The following is a 23586-nucleotide window of genomic DNA, read 5'->3' on the forward strand; positions in this document are numbered from 1 at the left end:
ATATTCTCCTTTTCTTAATTAATATCTTGATTTCTTGTTTATATATAAAAATGTATATATATATATATATATATATATATATATATATATATATATACACACAATATATGTGCCTTGTCTCTTCTAATTTCCAGCGTCACTTGATGTGTACGAGTTGCTTTCTGTGTAACTCCCTGTATTCAGTCAGTACCTGCCTTTAAGGTCTCTCCCTGGTAAATTCCCTTCACTTCTCTATGAGGAAATAACCTGAACATTTTATTCCAGTGTACTTCCTCTGAACTTGTTATATCACAGTCTGAGATGTGACACATCCACTTAATCTACTGGGACTGGTTTAACAACTAGAGCACATATTACACGGCATGACCTCATTTTGGGAAATTCAAATGTCAGAACTTGCATAAACTATAATATTATTTTATTTAACAGCGCAGATGGAATAAACACAGTGTACATTACGCAAAACACAAACACAAACTTGTTTGTTTTCTTTTAGAATTTCCAACAAAATATCAATTTAAAGCCAATTATGGGGAAAAGGTGTACAAAATAGTAAAATAAAGAGGTACTTTCTAGCCATTCAGATATTGGCTTGTGCCCAGCTGGGCTGAGTTAATTCTCACTTTATCATTATTACATTTTATTGAGTGTCAGCAGATTCTGTATCGCTATTCAAGAGAGGAGAATATAAAATTTACAATGATATAAATACAGAAGACAACTTGATCCAAAACACTGCTTTAGCTATACATCATAAAGGACACTAGGGCACACTAGGGCTCACTAGGGTCGGTCTGCGGTAATGCACACTAATATTAAGTAGCTGGCATGTTCCAGTTTCATGAACAGTCACTCCTAATGAATTCCCCATTTGTTTGTGTAGTACTGCAAGCAAAATTACGTTACACTGGAATACACAATTCTGTATGTTTTAGAACCAGTAAAACTGGAACAGTCAGAGAATCAAAGTGAACAAACGGTTTCATAGGTTTCAGTCATCCCAAAATATAATGTGGTTCCTTCCAACCACAAAACATTTATTTTATTGTCAGTAGGTCAACAATGAACCAACAAATATACTTTGTATTAGCTTTAAAAGGTTCCAATGCAATCCCCCACACACACCAAATTTGGAACACCCAGCTGCAGGACCAAATGGCACTCTGCCATCTAAACGTATTGCCACACTCGGCAGTTGCCTAGGGGCCCCGTGTTCTATAGTGATTAGGGAGCACAAAAGCAGTGGTCTGAAATGGCAGACCCCAAGCTCCCACAACTGGATGAAAGATGGAAGATGGGCATACCTGGGAACTCTCCAGGTTTGACCTGGAGATTGCCGGGTGAGCGCTGCTCCTCCGGTTCTCTGGGTCAAGATTCGAATCCTCCGGGTCGCGGGAGCCCATTTTTTCCATTAAATGGGGGTGTTTCCCGTTGCCGTCAGCGGGAATGCCCCCGACGCCAGTGGGAACTCCCCCAATGTCAGCGGGACTACCCACCGACGTCGGCTGGACCGTCCACCAACATCAGGTCCAATAGAGCACCTTTGGGATGCTGTGGAACGGGAGATTTGCATCATGGATGTGCAGCTGACAAATCTGCACCATCATGTCCATAAGGACCAAAATCTCTGAGGAATGTTTCCAGCACCTTGTAGAAAGTATGCCACAAAGAATGAAGAATCTAGACAGTTCTGAAGGCAAAAGGTGGTCCACCCGGTACTAGCAAGGTGTACCTAATAAAGTGGCAAGTGAGTGTAATATATATATAATATTGTGATGCTACAGCCCCAAGGAAGTGCTTTGTGCAGATTTTGTGTATGCCTCCATGTCATCTTAGGGAAACTTCAGGTCGCGGAAGTGGTGTTGAAACTTCAGGTCGCGGAAGTGGTGTTGCTGCATGCCCCACTCCCCACTGACTTCCTCTCCAAAAATGGCTTGTTTCCCACTGTGTCAGCAGGGCAACCAATTGATGACAGCTGAACTTCCTACCCGCACCCCCCAGGTATGCCAGTATTCTAGCTCCAGGTTTTGCAACAGACTGAATGTCTGCATGATCCAGTCAGGGATTCTTATGAAGCGTGCATCAAATGCAGTAAGTGGCTGAGAAATTCTTTTGTGGCAGACCCTGAAAGACGTGAGGCACTCCCAAACACACATTCATGCTCTCATGCATAAACTCTTACACATACACATTTATGCTTACACTTACATATATGCATCAATGCTAACACAAACACTCACATATACAACCATGCTAATACACAAACACACATACACACTAACACATATTTACTAGTCCACTTGTATACTATTGTAAAAATATTATATGATTCTCTATATATATATATTTGCCTTGTAATAAAATTTTATTTTTGTATATTTTATGTATGGGCATGCAGCACTATTTGTATATTCAATTCCAAAATTACATTAAAGAAATAAAATATTGATAAGTCACTGCTGGGGAAATCACTGAGAGACAAAAAGGAAACTCATGAAATGAGTCCACATGACTTTTTTTTTGATTTTTTTTTTTTATTACTCACCTCTTCACCCTCAATGGGGCTATGAAGGCCTAATAATGCAGCCTTGTGGGTCTGCGGGGCTTACAAACATCTGGAGTATTAATTTCTTAGAAATAATTTGTTAGAATTCCCTTAAAATCCTTCACTAAATCCAGGACAGTGATTATTACCTTTTATGAAGCAGGTATGAAAATATACTGTAAAGTAAGAATGCTTTCAAAAATAGACATGTTAATAGTTTATTTTTATCATTTAACAAAATGCAAAATAGGTGAAAAAACTTGCAGGTAGGTTGTGCCAAACCTCGTTTTACTGATCTAATTTCTCAATTTTAGAGAGACCATAATCCAATTATTTTTTTACCAGCCCTTCTCTTCCATAAATTTGATGCCTAACCAGCCTTTATGGTCTTGTTAGCTCTTTCCTCTACTCCCGCATCGTATTCTCATTTTCCCATTATACTTTCCTCCGGGGCTCAGTGAGGGTTGCAGATGCTCTCTAGGCTTGTTTACTGTATTACAAGTATTGCAATTAAATATCATTTAGTCCATACGTCCATACTTGAGCTTAGGAAACCAATATTTAATTTATGTAGGTATACTAAACATGAAAATGGACATTATGGTTACATGAACACATAGTTAAAATAACAAAAAAAATATGTTTAGGGCAGGAATCAATCTCTAACCCCATTCTCTTAATGAAGGGGTTAGAGATTGTTTCACAACAACAAAAAATGAGGATTTTCTTTTTAACTATATTGTCTACAATGCCAGCAGTAAATCATGATTGTAGGCTTTAAAATACATTCTGTTTAATTCCACCCACATCCCAGCCCAGTTCTGGAATTTCCTTCATCGTTGATAGTTATTTTAGAAGAGGTTGAACCAAATATAAGAGCTCTTGAAAAAAAGAGCACACAGTTTGTGTACACTTTGTTATGTGAATGTAAGTAAAAATAAAAAAATTGAAAAATATGAATATTTAGTTTCTATTTCTGTGACTACATCACAATGTAACACAGCAATGATTGTTGTTTAAAAAAGTGTGTTTAAACAGCAGGCAGTTTTGGCAAATGCAATACTTGTTCTATATTACCTTCCATGCATCACTCCTCATAATCATACCTGGGAACTCCTCCGGGTAGGGGGAGTGGGGTCTTGACACGCCCTGCTCCTCGCCAATTTTTCCTTTAAATGGGGGTGTTTCCCGACATCAGTGGGAACGCCGCCAACGTCAGCGGGACCGCCCACCGACGTCAGTGTGCATTCCTGGCCACGTCCCGCAAGGGAAGGCTCTAGGTAGCCGGAGCCCAGAAGTTCCCAGGTATACTCATAATTGCTTGCCTACTAGCCATTCCACTATCCAGGCTGTCTATAACAAGCTTCCATCTCTTACAGGTGATCATGACGCATTTAGAAACTATAGCATGAATGATCTATGTTTCTTGCCAACTTCCGTTTGTGAGTCACGGATCTTCCCAACAAAATGTTGGTTAATAATTTCTATAATATTAATACGTTTTCTAACGTTATCTTCTCCAGATCTCCGTAGTATAAAACCTGTTTGATCTGGGTGAAGTTATCCATCATTTTTTTAATCTCATTGCCAAATTTTTAGAAAAGTACATTATCGCATTCCCTTCTCATTTCATTAAAGATTCTTTCCAATATAGGTGTAATTAGAGGTGCTGCAATATGAAAAAAACAAAGCTGAAAATCCGTCGGGCCTGGAGATTTATCTTTTTTCATTACGCTTATAACCAATCTCATCCAATGTGAACAGCGCATTTAGTATTTCCAACGTGTCTGAGGACATAGATAGCAAATTTAGCTTAGTAAAAAAATTCCTATATTCTTCATCAGACAAGTTAAGTTTTGGGTAAATTATATAATACTTTAAAATAAGAAGCATTTCCTGTGTAGACAAATAAGTTGTAGTCTTTTTAAAGACTTTCTTGTTTCGTCATCTAATTTCAATTTAATATCTTTTTGTATTATTTTTATTTTCTCACTTAAGGTATTAGAGGGGTTTAGTTTATTTTGATTTCCTTATTTGGCCAGTTCCCTTTTTAATAAAATAGCCCCTCATAAAGCATTTTAATGAACACCATAACGGTACTGCTGTACTCAAGAGATGTTGCTGAACACATATCGGGCTGTTTGACAGGGACGTATACCAGGAGTGGTAAATTTATACCTGAAGGAAAAAAAAATATTTTTTTGACAAAGGCTGGTGGTAAAATGACTGCATGGAAAGGGTTAAAATACCAGCATTTGCAATACCTAGTAAATGTCTAGTCTTCAAATAAGCATTTTTTTTTTCCCTTTTGTGACCAAGTTTTAACACTTTTGTGGTGCTAGTGTTCAGCTGCAATTTTCATCTCTCCCATTCAGGTTTATAGTTTTTTCTCAGGACAAGAAAAGTTGTTTTTTTAATGAAAAATTGAAAAAAAATAAAATAAAAGAACTCTAGGCCTTCTGACCTCTTCCCTCTCTCCATTCCCACAGTACTGCTTCTTCTGGATTCTTAGTCCGCTTGTCACTGGTTTCAGCTGTGTTGGCCAGCCCCCCCCCCAGAGTACTTCCACCAAAGGGCAGAGCAACAAGTATGGACAGCCTTTTCCCCATTCCTCCAATCAATATCAAGGACGTTGATGTACCTTTCTTCAAACAGTGATTTATTGTATATTTTCTATAGTACAATGTATCTGCCTGTATATTATGGTAGGTTAAATGATTTCTGTATTTTGCAATATGTACAACTGGATATAAAGCATGATTAAACAAAAGACTGGCTAGAATGTTTGACCAATATATAAAAATCACTTTGGTGTCCATGAGCAGTAATATCTAAGCCTGTGTTTAAGCATACCACAATATCACATCAGGCTCCTCACTGTGTAAAACCATCCAAATTCATCATTTTTGGGTTTTTTTTAAATTGTAATTAATCAATCTGATATTGCTATTCAAATTATTATGAACAGGCATTTTAACATTTTTTAAGCACAATGAAAACCTTTTATAAAAAGCTTTAGGCTAGGTTTCCACTTGGGTTTTTGTCCTGCGTTTTTTTTCTTGATGAAAAACGCCAAGAAAACTGCCACTGCGTTTTGGCGTTTTTTTCTGGAGTTTTTTCTGGCGTTTTAGCCTTTCTATGGAAATTGCTTTTTTTGACCTTAGGCAGTTTTTCCAGCCTTTACAAGTTAGAGGTTTCACCCAGCTAAAAGGGATTAGGATAAATGGCAAGTATCTGCCCCCTGATGTCATTTACTTGGTTGATGCGTTGCGTATGTTTGTTTGTAATGGCATGTTTGTTCCAAATGGTGTAGAATTCAATATGAACTTTGTTTTGTGTGAAACTGTTTGTTTCCAGCCTATTTCTCGTAGTTCACACAGATACTGGGTCCATCCTCTGCATTGTAACTGTGGAAAAAACGCCATAAAAAACGCCAAGGCAATAAACCCACATGGCTTTTTCATGGCGTTTTTTCTCTCCCATAGACTTCTATTGGAGAAAAACGCCAAGATTTCCTTGCAAAAAACGCCAGAGTGTCAACATGCTGCGATTTTGAAAAACTGCCACAGAGCCCAAAAAAGCAGAAAAACGCCAAAGAGGACTGAAAAAACGCCGAACAGAAAAACACCAAGTGGATATGGCATTCTGCGATTTCCTATTGAAGAACAGCTAACATCTGGCTGCAACGTTTTTTCACTAAAAAAAACGCCAGGTGGCGCTATTGGCGTTTTTATGGGCGTTTTTAGCAAAAAAAAAAACAAGTGGAAACCTAGCCTTACAGAAAAAAATCTTCAATAATTTAACAAAAAAAAAAGTTTGCGCAATAAAGATAAGAAAACCCTACTAAATTGTCTCTTTAAAATCACATGTGAAAATACCAAAGCAAGATAATACTGGCAAGGGTAACAGCCATTTGTTAAATATAACATTTGCAGGGGTTAGTGTCCATTAAAACACATACTTGATATGGCTAACCGCAGCAGTGAAGCATGCTCCTGTGGCTTGTAGTTATGTATATCAATTTCACAGTCTCTATTGTCAATAGTTTCTCAGCATAGAAATCAAAGATTTACCTTAAAGCAACCAATCAGTGGGTTTCTACACATGGGCATTGGGTCTGAACAAACCTCTGCCCACAACTTTCACCTAGCCAGTTCTTGAGCCGACTGGAGGTAAGCATATCACATGCATGATCTTCTGCACAGAAAATAGTGGGAGAGTGCGGAAAGGGCCATACGCATTTAAATGTTAATTTAAAGAAAATTTTAAACAGTGTTCCTTCTAGGCCTTGTAGACAAGCAGTACAAATTTATGCATTCTATTCAAATTTGCATTTGATTTATATTAATGTTTTCAATTATTTAGATGGTACCATCGTATGCGGCCTAGGCATGCAGGGGGACCCGGCTTCCATGATCTGTCACAGGCCACTGTTGAGAGCCCTGCCCTAGCAGGGCAGAGGGAAGAGCATGTTGCGGGTGGGATGTGCAGGAGGGTCCTAAAGAATGTCCCATAAATGTAATTGGCAGGCTATGCAGTCACTTCTTCCTCGTAAAGTTGATATTCAGGACCAACACTTAATTTGAAACGCATTCAGCAACAGTTTCAAATCGGACGCTTTGGAGCATACCACACATCCATCTTTCCGAAATATATTTCCAAAATATCGGTGCATGTCACAATGTGGTGAACAAATACAATTCCAAAACTAATCCACCAAATACAGTGGGGGCATTCCAACTCAGTACAGAGTTGGAAAAGTAGCACTTTTTCACATGATACTTTGTGCTTACACAATACTCTCCTTGTTGCCATTCTTTCCATATTTAAATCCTCTGTTCTTTCTGCAACAAACACACATAAGGAAATCGGACACATTGTGGCTGAAAAGCGAGCGACAGGGGTGAAAGTACTGATAGAAGAGGAGCATGAAGGCAATGGCAGTCAAATATCCCACTAAAAGTTGTACTACCAGGAAAGGGGAGCAAAAATATTCAAACCCATCCTCTTTGTAAAAGTACCATAGTAAGATGAGGGCTGCATTCTCCATCAACCGTAGGGAATAGTGGAGACTTAATCTCCCCCAATTTTGGGCCTGGTCAATAAGGTCCCTTTCCGCTAAATTGAGCTGAACAGCAGACCAGCAGAACATATTGATTGCTGAATAGAGCAAGGTTACTGTCCCCAGTACAGTCAATGTGCCAATCCAGCTAAAGTTCTTCTCAACGTTTTCAGGTAACCGTGCCCCAGTTCTCCAGAAGCGTATCCATGGCATAAAGAAGAGCACTACTAAATTGGTCAGTATCACAGCAGTGACCCAAGCTTTTAGGGCTGAGCAAAAAAGCACTAGCACAGTGACACGCGTGGCAATCTCCAGGCATCTCCACAGCAAAACGCACAGAATGGCTGTCACACTCAAATGGAACTTGTAGTCATCATACTTTATCTGGATAGCTAAAACATTAAGGACTGAAGCACCATACGTCGTAGAGGCCAGAGACATGGCCATAAGAACAGCTGAGAAGTAAAAGAAATGTAAAATTTAGTATTACAATACAATGTATCATTCTTAGATTAATGCTCATGGTCCTTGTTTATATTTTGTATTTATGGTTTAACAGCAGGTGGTAGTATAGCCACCTCATTTATACCAACTTCTTATTACCCACACAGCCATTTACGATCATAAAGGGGAGCTGTGTGTTTTGTTTGTTTAATCGATGATATATTCCATGTTTAACCCCATCGTGACGGGGCTTACGTAAAACAAATGGAGCTTTTTTTTACATTTTTAGCATATCTTTGTTCAAACATGATTCCCCTTTTCCATGTTTTGTGTACCCACACAAATTATATAGTTGGGTTTTTTTGCCTCAAAAGGACAGTTTTGCTTTCTCTTCTTACCACTTTTTTATAAATAAAAAAACCATTTCATTTAATAGTAAATCCTCCTTACTCACAAATTACTTAATAAAAACGACCCACATTTATGTCTACAAACATCCCCTGAGTAGAATTATGCCGCATTTGCATACATTTTTAATTTTATAATACATGTTTTTACTTAAATTTGAATTTTGGATTGGGTCATTATTTTTAATGTATTTATCTAGTTGGAGGGGTAAAAGTTAGTTGTTGAGAACCTGTTTTTTTTTTTTTATTGAAAACCTTTCGAGGTCTTTAAAGACCTCAGAGTTCCCTCTTTGAACTGGATGGTACCTTATGATGTCATTGTGACATTACTGGAAATGTATTTTTAATATAATTTATATTTTTTAACCATTTTTATTTTTCAAAGATGAAAATGGACAGACCCTCTGGGGACCATTTTATTTTCAGTGTTTCTGGTGAGGACTGGACTGACACTGCAGTTATTCTGGTGTATTCTTGTGTCAAGCACTGTTCCATGGGATCACTAAGCAGGAATCTAGCAAAAGACCCTCTGATCTCCCATGTTTCCTCAGTGGTGCAAGAAGAATGATACACTATTATGTCCTATAAAACAAGCCATAGATGACCAAGGATATGTCTTAAGGTCACAAAGTACTTAACAGAGCACACTATGCTGTAGTTTTGTGGTGGTGGGGGGTTATGTACACCTGTCAAATCAACTCAAGACATATCAAACTTGGACACGTTTATTTTTTTTCAATATAGTATAATTTGAAGCCCCACTTGCTTTTCTTTTTAAAGGTTTGCATACTGCCCGTTAATGGCTCACCTCGTGCTGGAGGAATGTACCTCTCCAACACACTGACATACAACTGGAGGGTAAGCTGTGGAGTGGAACCCAGGAACGCTTGCACAACAGCTGTACGTTTGAAGGCATTGCGATGAGTAGCCATCCTCCTCAAAGAATGCCCCACTTCACGCTCTTCTTCTTCTATTATACCTGAACGATGCAAATGTTTTTTCCGAGAGATACTCACGTAGGGCTCCTCCTCACGACCCATCTGAAAGTAAACTACTAAGGCTTCCACACATCTAGATGACAAGGGAAAAATATTTTTACAAACCATTCTTTAGATTAGAAAAAAACAGGTTAGGCAAAATTAGGACACAATTACTTTCAGAAATGGTGTTTTGCTAAGAGGCAAACACAAAAAACAGGGCTGAACTGGCTCAGCATTATACATGTAGTTGTAAGGGATATTGTAACCAACAACGTATCCTTGTATTGTAAACTTGAAATAAAACACCATACTCGAATTGGAATAAACAGGCCGTGTACTTTTATTTAGCTTATAACAAACATCACCACTTTAAAGAAACTCTTGGCCCAAACCCAGAGTCTCACCTCCAATAACTTAAACCATAAATATATATATACACATATATAACCAAGCCATCCGCCCTAGAAGCCAGACGGCATACACCATTACACCAGTCCATCCCTAAGAAGGGACAACTTTTACCCTGATAAAAGCACACGACAGATATATAAAATAAAGCATCATAATATTCATAACAGGGAGGGGGGGATGGGAGCTTTTCAAGAAGAAGTTCCATCTTCGCCCGCGGCTCTCCTGCACCACCGAAATACCAGCCTTACAGGTAAGTATTCACAGCTTAGCAGTTCGCCTTGTGGCATGACTGCTAGCGCTCCCACAGCTCCTATTTATAGCGCGAATTCGCGCCTTTTTGCGCAGCGCGAGGCGTCTCGCGGGGCACCAAAGGTGCCCGCGAGGCAAAGGCGACGAATCACTAAGCGGCACGCGCACATCCCGCAAATTCTAAGTTATATAACCCAGGCTATTTTTTTTTTTTTTTTTTTTAAACTTCTGACCTGAACTTTTGACCCTGCCTATTAAATCAATAGCTGACCTCTAGATGAACCCAACCTCCTATCCCCACAACTACATGCCGCCCCGCGCTATTTAGGCGGCAGGGCTCTTCATGTAGTTGTAAGGGATATTGTAACCAACAACGTATCCTTGTATTGTAAACTTGAAATAAAACACCATACTCGAATTGGAATAAACAGGCCGTGTACTTTTATTTAGCTTATAACAAACATCACCACTTTAAAGAAACTCTTGGCCCAAACCCAGAGTCTCACCTCCAATAACTTAAACCATAAATATATATATACACATATATAACCAAGCCATCCGCCCTAGAAGCCAGACGGCATACACCATTACACCAGTCCATCCACCAGCCACAAATGGATAATTACATTTGTGGCCCTACCCCATAAAAGACACGGCCTGTTCCACCATACTTTGCAAATTAACATTAAAAATATCACACCCTATCTCAGATAGGTGCACACCATCCCCTCTGTATAACCCCGAACAACCTCCTTCCAATTCCATATGCCTAAAACTGATAAAACCTTCCATCAACATAAACTTTTCCATAGACCTGTTCAATTTCCTCCTCACTCTCTCCAAAGCTTTAAACTCAGGTCTAGAAGTCCAGATTAATCTGGGAATAATTTCAGACCAGACCAATACTGTATCCTTAAAAACACGTCTAACATTCAAAATTAACTCTTTAAACAGCAACAGCAATTCAACTGATTTCGTTTTCCCCAAATCATTCCCCCCACAGTGTATAACTATAACATCTGGTAACGGCAACATATTAACATAATCCAATAATATAGCTTCCATTTGACAAATATTCAAACCCCTTATACCAATCCAAAATAACTGAACTTTTTTACTATCAAAGCCCAGATTTTCCCCGTAGCTCCTCCGTGCCGCTCTGTTCTGGGCCCAATACACGAAGGAATGCCCGACTATCCATACTATAGCTGGATGTTGACCTGCAAGAAAACAATGTTAGCACCTTATAACAAATTAGGTCTAATATAACCCAAAAAACGATTCGACTCCCATCTCCCAATCCGCTTAATAATAGACTTGTCCAGACCCAACATTGCAGCTTCAGTCGCTGCCCCAATCCTGAATGAATGCGAGGAGTAATCATAATCACTCAAACCCAGCGCTGCAAAAGATTTTTTTAGTACACTTCGAAATTGGAAAATGGTCAATGGAGTACCTGAACTATGCACCAGCCAATTCTCTCCACCTTCCGGTCTGATGGCATTAAATAACTCCGCATTCAGCACCGGGCACATCTGGGAATCCATTCTAGATAACTCTATCCAACAACCTTTACCCAATTTATCGGTTTTAGAGGAACGTAAAAACATCCTCAACTTTTCACCACAAATTACATCCACTTTCTTTAAACCCGAACCTCCTTTCTTGTTAACCGCTACTAATTCGCTAACGCGAAACGCTCCAAAGAATGCTATTATAAAGGCCGTCCTAAACAAACGCCTCTCAAAGTCATTCCAACAAACTTTGTTTAATATGCTAACCAATTTACCCAAAATTTCAAACGAAATCGGTTTCCTAGTATCTACACATCTGTTAACCTTACCATAACCTTTTAAAACTTGTTTTATCAAAAACTCCTTAAAAGCAGATCGCTTACCCGCTAATTTAAAGAAAAAAGAAATACCTAACACATGCCTCTCTATCAAAGCCCTAGAACACCCATTATTAATTAACATCATAACAAAACCCAGCGCTAAATCCTGCCTATCATCAAACTCATCTACTCCCTTACTAGTCACAAAATTACACCAACATTTCCATGCTTTCGTATAAGCTCTCCAAGTCCCTTTAGACAAAGATTGCGAAATAAAGGAACTTATCTGGGAGAAGTTATTTCCCAAACACTGTCCGGAACAATCACCCCTTCTTCCTCCGCTTGCGGCGCCAACCGACGAAAGCTCTTGAAATCAAAACGTGAAAGGGCATCAGCCAACACATTCTTCTTCCCAGCCACATGCCTTGCCTTTAACCATATATTATAAATTAAACATAAATAAACCAAACGCCTCAAAACACTTATAACCGGCAACGACTTTGCCTTCAACGTATTAATAACCCATACCACCCCCATGTTATCGCAATTCAATAGCAACCTCTTATTCATCCATAATTCGCCCCAACATTCCAGCGCCACAACCACTGGAAATAACTCAAGCAACAACATATTCTTGGTCCAACCAGCTTTTATCCACTTATGCGGCCATCTGTCCACTGCCCACCTACCCTGCCAGTAAATACCAAATCCTGTGGCTCCTGCCGCATCTGTAAAAAACTGCCACTCATCACTACTGATAAAATCCTCCTGCCAAACCGCAGCACCATTAAATTTATCCAAAAATAAACTCCAAACGAACAAATCTTCTTTAATCTGTCTCGACACTCTCACTCTATGATAAAGCTCTTTTTTACCTGCAATCCCTCTACCAATCAGCCTTGAAAACACCCTTCCCATTGGAATTACCCTCGAAGCAAAATTTAACAACCCTAACAAAGACTGAAAACAATTAACTGTAACTTTTCTTAACCCCAAAACCAAACGAATCTTCCCTTTCAACTTCCTAATCTTATCATCCGGCAGCCTAAAAATCATTTTAACAGTATCAATTTCTATTCCCAGAAATTGCAACTTAGTTGTCGGATAAACCGTTTTCTCCGCTGCTAGCGGAACACCAAAATATTCTGAAATAACCATAAACGAACTAAGTAACTCCAAACAATCCGCACTACCTGCCTTCCCCATAAATAAAAAATCATCAAGATAATGGATAACCTGAAACAAACCAGAAACCTGAACTACCACCCATTCTAAAAATGATGAAAACGCTTCAAAATAATAACACGAAACCGCACAGCCCATAGGCAAACATTTGTCAAAATAAAACTTCCCCTCAAATTGAAAACCCAACGAACAAAAACAATCCGGGTGAATAGGTAAGAGCCTAAACGCTGCCTCTATATCCACCTTGGCCAACAGAGCCCCTCTCCCCAAAAATGTAACCAATTTCAAAGCATCCTCAAATGAAGTATAATGCACCGGATACTCAAATTTCTTTACCTCATCATTTAGCGAATTACCCTTAGGATAAGACAGATGATGAATTAGCCTAAATGCACCTGCCTCCTTTTTGGGCACCAAACCTAAAGGAGATAACCTAAAGTTAACGAATGGTGGCTCAGCAAATGGACCCTCAAACCTACCCAAACTTAACTCTTTCTGAATCTTCTCCTTAGCTACCTCCCTATTATCCTCCAAAGTCTTCAAATTCCTCACAAACACACATTTCTCACCTTCAAAAACTGGCACCTTAAAACCCTGTGAAAAACCTAGCCTCAACAACTCAGCCTTCTGCCTGCTTGGGTACCGATCTAAAAAGGGGAGCATTCTTTGCCACTTCACTGGCGTCTCCGCCTTTCTGAACCTGATCCTTTGCCTGGTTCCTTCGAAAACACCGTATTGCTGGGTGATTACCCGCACAAATTGTGCACTCATGTTTGAATTTACACGAATTGGGCCATTTACACTGCGAGTCATTAAATGCCCAACACACTCCTTTCACCCGCTGCTGGCTTAAAACATTCTGAGACCTTACAGGCGCTGCCGTTCTCTGAGGCAGCATAGTACTGATCCACGTACCCACATCCTTCATACCCCAATCTAAATTTTTGTGCACAGATAACTTTTGCCTAAACACCTCATCATAATTGAACCAGGCCAACCCGCCAAAATTCTTGTAAGCTTCTAAAACTGACTCCAAGTGATGAAACAAACCAGAACTCTTATCGCTATGTTTTTCACAATAAACACTGGCATAAATGCAGAACGCTTGCAACCAATTATTGAAAGACCTGGCCACCGGTCTACGCCTGTCATCCTCTTTATCATGCTTAGACAGAAATTCTTTCGAAGCGGGCAATAAAGACAGTATATCAACATACTCATTGCCCCAAATCTTTTCTTTTACGGTACTACTCAAATGAAAACCCAAAGCAGAAATTTCACATGACATAGATTCTTTCATACATGATTCATTTATAACATTCCTCTTCTGTATATTAGCCGACTTATCCCAAGCCTGAGCTGGACTAGCACCCTGCAATTCCTTTAAACAACCCACTAAAGAACCCACTAGCTCATTCAATTTATTAAAATTCCCATCAATGTACTCACCCCTGCTAGCCCCAGCTCTGCCTCTCTCCTGTTCAATCATATTCTGCACTCCCTGCTGCTGTCCAGAACCCGGTGCTGCCATCCTGCGATGCCCATAACGGTCCTGGCAGCCTCCTTCCTCTTCTTCTTTCCTCTGGAGCGTCTGCTGCTTCACCCCTATACCTCCACTACTTGGAGAACGAGGCAGGGGCCGCTTCTTACCGGGAACCGGCTTCTTACCACGGCTCCCTTGTTCTTCATCCTCTGCAGACCTCATGCATTTTCTTCTGGCAGAACGCCTCGCCGCTCCTGACGAAAATTTCGCCGCTCCGGACACTTCCCTCGGCGAACCGGCTATTTCTCTTGAGGTACCGGCCACCTCTCGCGATGTACCGGCCACCTCTCGTGACAAGCCGGCAAAATCCCGCGATGATACCGCCAAATCTCGTGATGACGCGGTCAAATCCCGCGATGATCCGGCAAAGTCCCTGAATGACTCCTCAAACGCCGACTGGACCGCCAACGGAGTTGCAGCATTCTCAAACTCCGCCTCCGTGACGATCTCCTGCTCACTCCCCGGCCAGTCTTGATTGAAGTCTTCATCCAGATGGGCGCCGATACAGCTCTGCAGCCACGCTTCTCCTCCCTTCGCCAATGCCTTCTCCCGGAGCTTTTCAAGAAGAAGTTCCATCTTCGCCCGCGGCTCTCCTGCACCACCGAAATACCAGCCTTACAGGTAAGTATTCACAGCTTAGCAGTTCGCCTTGTGGCATGACTGCTAGCGCTCCCACAGCTCCTATTTATAGCGCGAATTCGCGCCTTTTTGCGCAGCGCGAGGCGTCTCGCGGGGCACCAAAGGTGCCCGCGAGGCAAAGGCGACGAATCACTAAGCGGCACGCGCACATCCCGCAAATTCTAAGTTATATAACCCAGGCTATTTTTTTTTTTTTTTTTTTTAAACTTCTGACCTGAACTTTTGACCCTGCCTATTAAATCAATAGCTGACCTCTAGATGAACCCAACCTCCTATCCCCACAACTACATGCCGCCCCGCGCTATTTAGGCGGCAGGGCTCTTCAGAACATACTTTTATGATTAACATCTAACTGACCAGCTCAGACATCTTTGCAAGTGAAGCCCTTTGACCTTGGCCTTTTTTAACGCATAGAACACTGAGCAAGCCTGTATGTGATTTCATCCTTTTGACCTTTTTGGGTTATAATCATGCAATAACAAAAGTATTACACATAGTCATCAAGAGTATGGCTAGAGAGTGAATAGGTGTTGGCACATGTGGAAACCCTAATACAAATGATTCTTTGTTAATTCTATGACTTATCCATTTAAAATGTAGTAACAAAATGGGGAAATAGCAGTTGCATTTTTAATGCCTACTATAGGCCATCAATAGTTATTATATTTGCAATTAGAGTATTTTAGTACTATATGTAGATGCCAGCCAACAGATGTACTCTTTCATTCAAACAGTGTTTGTAGTTTGTACATTTTAAGCAACATAAAACATGTTAACCTTGCAAAACAATTAAGCGGATGCTCCTTCACAAACTATCACCATCTTGAGTCAGTACTCACGGACATTGGTGGTACTTTGGGTCTGTAATACAAGAAACTTCTGGCATTTCTGCTCCTTATAATTACAGCTCTCGTCATGCTTACGCAGAGCATGATAACTATTGCCAACAGTAGGCGACGTTGCCACTGGGATTTTTCTTTTTTGCACATATAAAAACATGAAATACGCCAATATATACGTAAATAGATAAATACGTTGAATGCAATTACAATTCCATGTTCCAACCAGTAAGCTTCCTGGAGCCTTCCCTGACAGGATGCGGCCAGGACTGCCCACTGACATAATTTAAAACGGAAAATGGGTGGGTAGAAGGTTGCGTCAAGACCTCGCTCCCGCGACCCAGAGGATTTGGGTCTCAACCCTTCCTTGGGCTACTTTTGATTAGTGCTGACAGCTGCATCCAACAAGTTCAGACGCTTACGCTTGCCCATTTTTCCTGCTTGAATTGGCGACAGGGTCATGGGCGGCCAAGGATCACTGATGGACTTTGACGGCGAAGGCTGGCCCGTGCGGTCAAATTCAACAGATGAGCTACTGTAGCCCAAATTGCTGAAAAAGTTGACGCTGGTACCGATTGAAAGCTGTAAGAACAAACATCACAGTTTGTTGGACCCCTGTCCACTGCTGAAAGCGCCTACAATGGGCCAGTGAGCATAAGCACTGGACCACGGCGCAATGGAAGAAACCAGCCAGGTCTGATGAATCACGTTTTCTTTTACATCACGTGGATGGCTGGGTGCGTGTGGGTCGCTTAGCTGGAGCATCTGTGGGATATGCAGGACAAACAAGTCCGATCCATGGAGGCCACACGTTGCAAAACAAAAAGAATCTGCTGCTAACCTCTTGGTGCCAGATTCTAAAGAACACCTTTGGTTGTCTAGTGGGGCCTTGGCGGATCAGGGCTGTTTTGGTGGCTAAAGGGGGACCTACACAATATTAGGCAGGTGGTCATAATTTTATGGCTGATTGGTGTAGAAGCAGTTTTAAGTCTGGCATTCACAAACCATGCACTCTCCCAGGAACCACTTCAGCTCATGTGCAGTAAACATAAGAACACTGCATGTTTTTGCTAGAGAGAGGCATGGGGCGAAGGAAAACAAGACAGAACAACACGTGCCAATTTGCGTAAGTTTTAAAAATGAACTTCAATAGAAATGTGTTTAAAAAAATAAGTATAGGGAATGGACTTGTATTATTAACGTATCTGGTAAAATATCTGAGACATATGCATACAGTCACATATTTCCTGACATCATATATAGTTTAAAAAAAAAACATGGTCATGAGGGGGTTAATCCCTACGTATTTACATGCAGCGTTACACTGACGTGGGAAGAGTTTGCATTTGTTTATTGTACTCTCGATGACAGACACGCGTGTACATCGTGTATTGTGATACCAGTCGTGTTTTGGGAGAGTGGGGAGATTTTTTTGTTGTTGTATCTATTCATGTGTCCGCAATTAAAACACAGATAGATCACTCATCACATAGCTGCACGCATTATTGCTTCATGTGTTACATGTATGTCATTATATATATACATACCTGACGAGCGGCCCAAGTTGCAATAGGTGCATAAACAGAATAAGGGGACGATCTCTCCCGAGGTCTCGGTGGATGAAGGTCAACGTAAGCTGCACCATGACTGAAGGAACCAGCAGGAAGACAATGGTCAAAGACATCCAAACCACATCTTCCGTTCGGCTGTACTCCGCAGCTACTACTGCAGCAGCCACACTTTCCGCACAAAACAGGACCGTAGATGTCAGGATACTTAAAGGAGGATGGGTCTTGGATCGAACAGCCACATAATCTCCATTCTGTACAGACTTGTCGGTGTGTGGAGTCTCGTACACCGCGTCCATCCTGCGACAGACTTAACACCACGTCAAAGCGAGCCTGCTGTGGCAAAGGGACCTCAAAAAAAAATATGCAGAGTATACGGGGCCAGAAAGACGGCGCGGGAATCGGCAAAAAGTTCAAGCAACAGCTGGTTGTATTGACACAATCAACAACTTCTCCAGAGACATGTTCATCAAGAAGCAGACAAACTGCCTTGTTTTACCGTCTTTGGTTTCCTTTTTAGGCACTTTAGGGTGGAGACCAGTGAAACCAGGGCTGTAGTTATCGTGCTAGATTTCGGTCCGGGCTCCCTTCGCAGCCGGCGTCTGTCTGATCGCTAGCAGCAGGTGTGTGCACTTCTCTGCTGGGTGACAGATCCCACCCATTGGTTAGTCTGCGCCTGTGTGAAACTGTATTAGGAAATTTGTATGAGCGAAGAAAACATATTAAAATAGTTACTTGGTAACACTTTCTATGTAAATGTGTTTTGTGCCATCAGGACGATCGCGGACATGCATATTCTGTATTTAACCGAGTAGACGCAAGTTAAAAGAAACCTTTCCCAGCTCCTTGTACAAACACTTTGTTTCCCATTAGGGGTTAAATATAAGGCGAAAACCCCTTAGTCTTGCGCGCGTGCATTTAAAGCAATTTACCATTAATATGTGTATTTTCCACACGAGCGATCGCAGTGACACGGCTCCTTTAACAGGGCGATGGCTCGCATTCGTGTACACAGATGCGGCGCCTCCTTACCTGCGTTCCTCTCACGCTCTCGTCTTCAGCTAGCTAGCTGCTGTATCCCTCTTTGCTTATTTCTAATTTCCGAGTATATTTCTTCTCCCCCAGGGATTATTTTGCGGAGTAACTATGACCCCGTCCTCTCTTCAGGCATAACCCATTGCCTAATATAGCCACAGACCGACTATAGACATTGCTTGTCGGTTAACTCTTTGACTTCCTGTTTGCATTGCTTGCTTCTGGCAACAGCTGACTTGGAAGCAAGCAAAGCAAAGTATTTAGAACCCTGCCCAGGCAAATTAAGGCAAGGTAAGACTTGTATAAATAGGCGACAACATGCCACAAGACATTTTTTGCAGTCCCTGTCCTTACTCACTTGTCTTGTCGTTTCTATTCTCATTATTATTTCACATAGGGTCAATTGAGTGCTTACGGCATATTGTATAATATAAATATCCTTACAATAAGGCATGTGGTAAATGTTAAAAATATACTCAATTGTCCAGAGCTATAGCATCCATACTGTATTTATTCTTCATTGTTTATATCCTTATCATTAATATTAAGGAATATGTTTTATATCTCACTTTAATCCTTGTCCTTCTGACCAAGTAGTATTAATTAATTAATTCATGTTTTTATAAGGCAGGTGAACTTGTTTGTTGTTCATTTAATTATCCTGGGGCCACATTGTATGTATATCAGATTGTAACCATGTTTGTGTGCACACATTTTCACATTTTACTAAAGCTAAATTGCTTAACTGCTAAATAATTCAGAAATCCCCTGGATTATATATATATATATATATATATATATATATATATATATATAAAAATCACCAATACACATAAAGAGAAATATGGATTTGACTAATTCAATGATTAAAGTCAGTGTATGAATGGAAGAGGATTGGAAGCAGATGATACTTGGTACATTTTATGAATGAATGTACACATTGTTTTGTCTTACTAATAAAAATGAGGCTTCTGTAGCTTCTTTCTTAAGGCCTTGCATTACATTGGTATGGGAATTCAATTTCAGGCATTTGGCAGACATCCAACGGGATTACATGTGCTAAGGTTTCTCTTGTTCATTGAAATACTCACATACACATACATTTGTGTAGTGCACATTAAAATGTACTTTATTTCTGTAGTGAATGAACCTAAGTCAGTATGTTATTTCTGTAGTGAGCATATCAATACAACTTTATGTCTTTGGTATCAAGGGAGATTTTAAACTAGCAGTGACAACCAAAACTACTAAGTGGAATTCAGACTCCCAAATCTGTGAATACAATATCCCTCCATTCTAACATGTATGTGTATATGACAGTCCCCACAGTCCCCATCACTGCCCTACTGTTATTTATGTAATAAAATGAAACAACTCAATACACTGTTGACAGCTGCTTTGACTGAGACCCATCACCATCCTTTACACATATCTTTTTAGCAAAGTCTAATATGCTTTATAGATCTTCTGCTTTTATTCCTGTTTTACCAATCCCAATTCCTGAGTTGCTACCCTGACCATTGCGCTTGTAAATGTCCAATTCAGAAATGAGTGATCTATTATCAAACCAGCGGTCTTTGGGAAAATTATAAACATTGCCACCATCTATCCAAATTCACTAGTGTGTAGCGGAGTGCTCATCTTATGCTAGAAAACCTTATGGGAACCAATAAGGAGGTAACCCTTATATGCCTTCCATGGACAAAATGTAATGTAAATAAATATATATACCGGTATATCCCAAACCAGTTAATCTTTCTTAAACTAAGTACAGTAGTTCACAGGATCTTGAAATGCTTTTTTTATGCACCTACCATACACTGGTAATAACCTTGCAAATGAAGTTTAGTAAGCCCAAGAATGACTGAACTTTGATTAGTTTGTTCACTGATAAAGCCTATCCAACCAACACCCAAGTTTTCTATAATTGTTGGCATTAATAGTTACCAACTATTTGTTGGGAACAAAAGTTTACCTCTGTTAATCTCATGTTTAAAGGTAAAAAATACACTCATTGTACCTTCTAAGTCGCATCAGGTTTACATCTAACTCCTCTGTGGGCAAGTAAGTTTGGGTGGTAGGTAAGATCTTTGGCAGTTGTGTCATGGGTGGCATCAGAGCACATCAGTAAGAGATCATGTCATGGAAGGGACAAAAAGAGTTAAGTAAAAAGCCAGGTCAGCCAGTGTGAATTCTGAAGGCTAGAGTAATCTGCCAGCTGAGTTGAGGGTATGCCAAGAGTCCAAAAGGGTGCATGGGGTAGGCTTGGTTAGTCCAGTGTCCATCCATACACAGGTGCGGTGGTACTTATAATAGGTTAATTGTAAATAGTCAACCATAGCACCCAGTGTTTGTTGGTGGTCCTGTAATGACACTACTCAGGTATGCAAGCGAATGTATGCAAGGTATGTAATTTGAAACTTTACATTTTTGTCTTTTACTCTTGTAATACTATATTGTAAGTGTCAAAGAGTCAAGGCATTTGTCTTGTAAGAGGAGAGTTATACATTTTGGTATTATAGGGAGCATAGTTTAAATTGTGCAGGAGGCCATCTAAGGTCTTCCTGCAGAAGGGTTGTGCCAGGTGCGGTCTCAGAAGGACACTCAGGGGCAGTCTAGCTATGAACAATTTTGAACCAGTATGAGGAGGCAGAAACGTAGCAGGGTCATATAATGCAAGGTTACATGGCCTTGCAGTGAAATACAGTGTGTCGCTGGGGTAAGAAGGTGTGTAATACATTTTAATTACATGACTCCTTGGGTCCGGTCACGACAGGGTTAATTAGCTAATTATAGTTAATGTCTGATGCCTAAGTTACAAATCATGTAACACATATAGATCGCTGTGTCGAATATATAAGGAAACTCACAAGCACATAAGAACAACATGGCGAAGGACCTCTGTTTAAGGTGCCTGGCCAGCATCATAGAATAGAGGGCCATCCGGGGTCACAGAACAGAAGCCACCTAGAGATAACACCATGACGCCCATGGAAAATTTTGGAAAGTTCCCCCAATGGCTGTAAAAACCCATGGCCGCGACCACAAACTTTGAAGCCTTGCCTGCGGTGTTTGCAAGAAGGTGCACGGGCAGCCCGGGACAGATCCATGGATCCTTGTGTCCGAGACAAGTGGCTGTTCGCAAAGGATTTTTCTGAGGGGTTTCCCAGTCCCTGCAGAGTTGCGAGTTAATTAGTTAGAGGAGTGATAACTACTTGGCTCGATGATGTATTACTGTATTGACATTTGACATATTTGACAATATAGCATTGATTGCTGTCATATTGATTTTTTACACACACATATATGCATACATTTAAGTTTACACACATAACTACCATATTTGCTCAGCAAATGCTCTGAAAAATACCCCTCATCTTATATATGAGGTTGTCTTATAATCAGACCTTAAGTAGCGATCTGACTACAAGACTAAGATCCAGATCCCCTGCAGCGCTGCACAGTGGAGTCTCCAGCTTTCATACTTGGGGGAAGCAATTATACAATGCTACATATACACTATATATATATATATATATATATATATATATATATATATATATATATATATATATATACACATGTTAAACATGCATTTTTAACTACATAATATGTACTTATCTCTTTGAAGTAAATACCTTGATTGAAATATGATTAAAAATAGCAGCTGAACTGGCAGTTTTTTTTCATTCTTTAATATTAGACCCTTCTGCCGATATATACTAATATTAGACCCTGCTGCCAATATATATTATTAGACCCTGCAGCCAATATATATATTGATATTAGCCCCTGCAGCCGATATATATTGATATTAGCCCCTGCAGCTGGTGTATTTTAATATAAGTCCCTGCTGACAATATATATTAATATTAGCCCCTGCAGTCAATATACATATGTATAAAATATTAGCCCCTGCACCCAATATATATAAATATTAGACCCTTTTGCCAATATATTTTAATATTAGACCCTGCTGCCAATATATATTTTAATATTAGACCCTGCTGCCAATATATATATATAAATATTAGCCCCTGCTGCCAATATATATATAAATATTTGTCCCTGCTGCCAATATATATATATATATATATATATATATATATATATATATATTATTAGACCCTGCTGCAAATATATTATATAGTGAAAAAATTGGACCCTACCCAAGCATTTCCTTGGGCCCCGCTCCACGCTCCCTAGCATGCAATCACTCCCTCCGCTACCAAAAAAAAAATAAAAAATTGCCAAACTGACTGCAGGGGAAGACTGCAACGTGACATTGAGAGGTCCTCTCCCCGTAAACATTCCAGAGTCCATTTGTCTCCTCATTCACTAAACCACTCCTTTCTCTTACTTACTCCCTGTAGTTCAGGTATAGATGAAATGAAAAACACATGGAAACAACACGTGCAACTGAATAAGACATAAAACTCTGTATTTGCAGGTATACATAAATAATGTATGGAAACATAGCAGGTATAGATCAACAGAACACACAAACCCAGCATTGCAGGTATAGATCAACTGGAAATCACATGTAAACTCAGCACTGAAGGTATATATCAAATAAACAACACATGGAAACAGCACTCCAGGTATTGATCATCTGAATAATACAAACCCAGGTTTATATAAATAACGTATAAAAACATAGCATACCAGATATGGATCTACAGAATAATACAAAAACCCATCTTTGCAGGTACAGATCAATTGGAATTCACATTAAAAACTCAGCATTAAATGTATAGATAAAACCCCCAAAATTACAGGCATAGATCACAGCTCGCACACCAAAGTCGGCCCTGGCGTCCACATTGCCCACATAGAACCTAACCA

General features: G+C 40.1%; 1 protein-coding gene across 1 annotated transcript; it reads right to left on the reverse strand.

Annotated features, from left to right (window-relative positions):
• Positions 1-7334: 7334 nt before the first annotated feature.
• LOC149282310 (XK-related protein 2-like) lies at positions 7335-18005 on the reverse strand. Its single transcript, XM_089498369.1, has 3 exons — positions 17686-18005; positions 9267-9529; positions 7335-8062 (listed from the first exon to the last, which is right to left on the reverse strand). The coding sequence occupies exons 1-3, from the start codon at positions 18003-18005 to the stop codon at positions 7335-7337; spliced, it is 1311 nt and encodes a 436-aa protein (XP_089354495.1).
• Between the last annotated feature and the right edge of the window lie 5581 nt (positions 18006-23586).

The sequence above is a fragment of the Sceloporus occidentalis genome, unplaced genomic scaffold, assembly GCF_023333645.1.
Source record: "Sceloporus occidentalis isolate IW3139 unplaced genomic scaffold, rSceOcc1.0.p SCAF_119, whole genome shotgun sequence".
In the NCBI taxonomy this organism is placed as follows: Eukaryota; Metazoa; Chordata; class Lepidosauria; order Squamata; family Phrynosomatidae; genus Sceloporus; species Sceloporus occidentalis.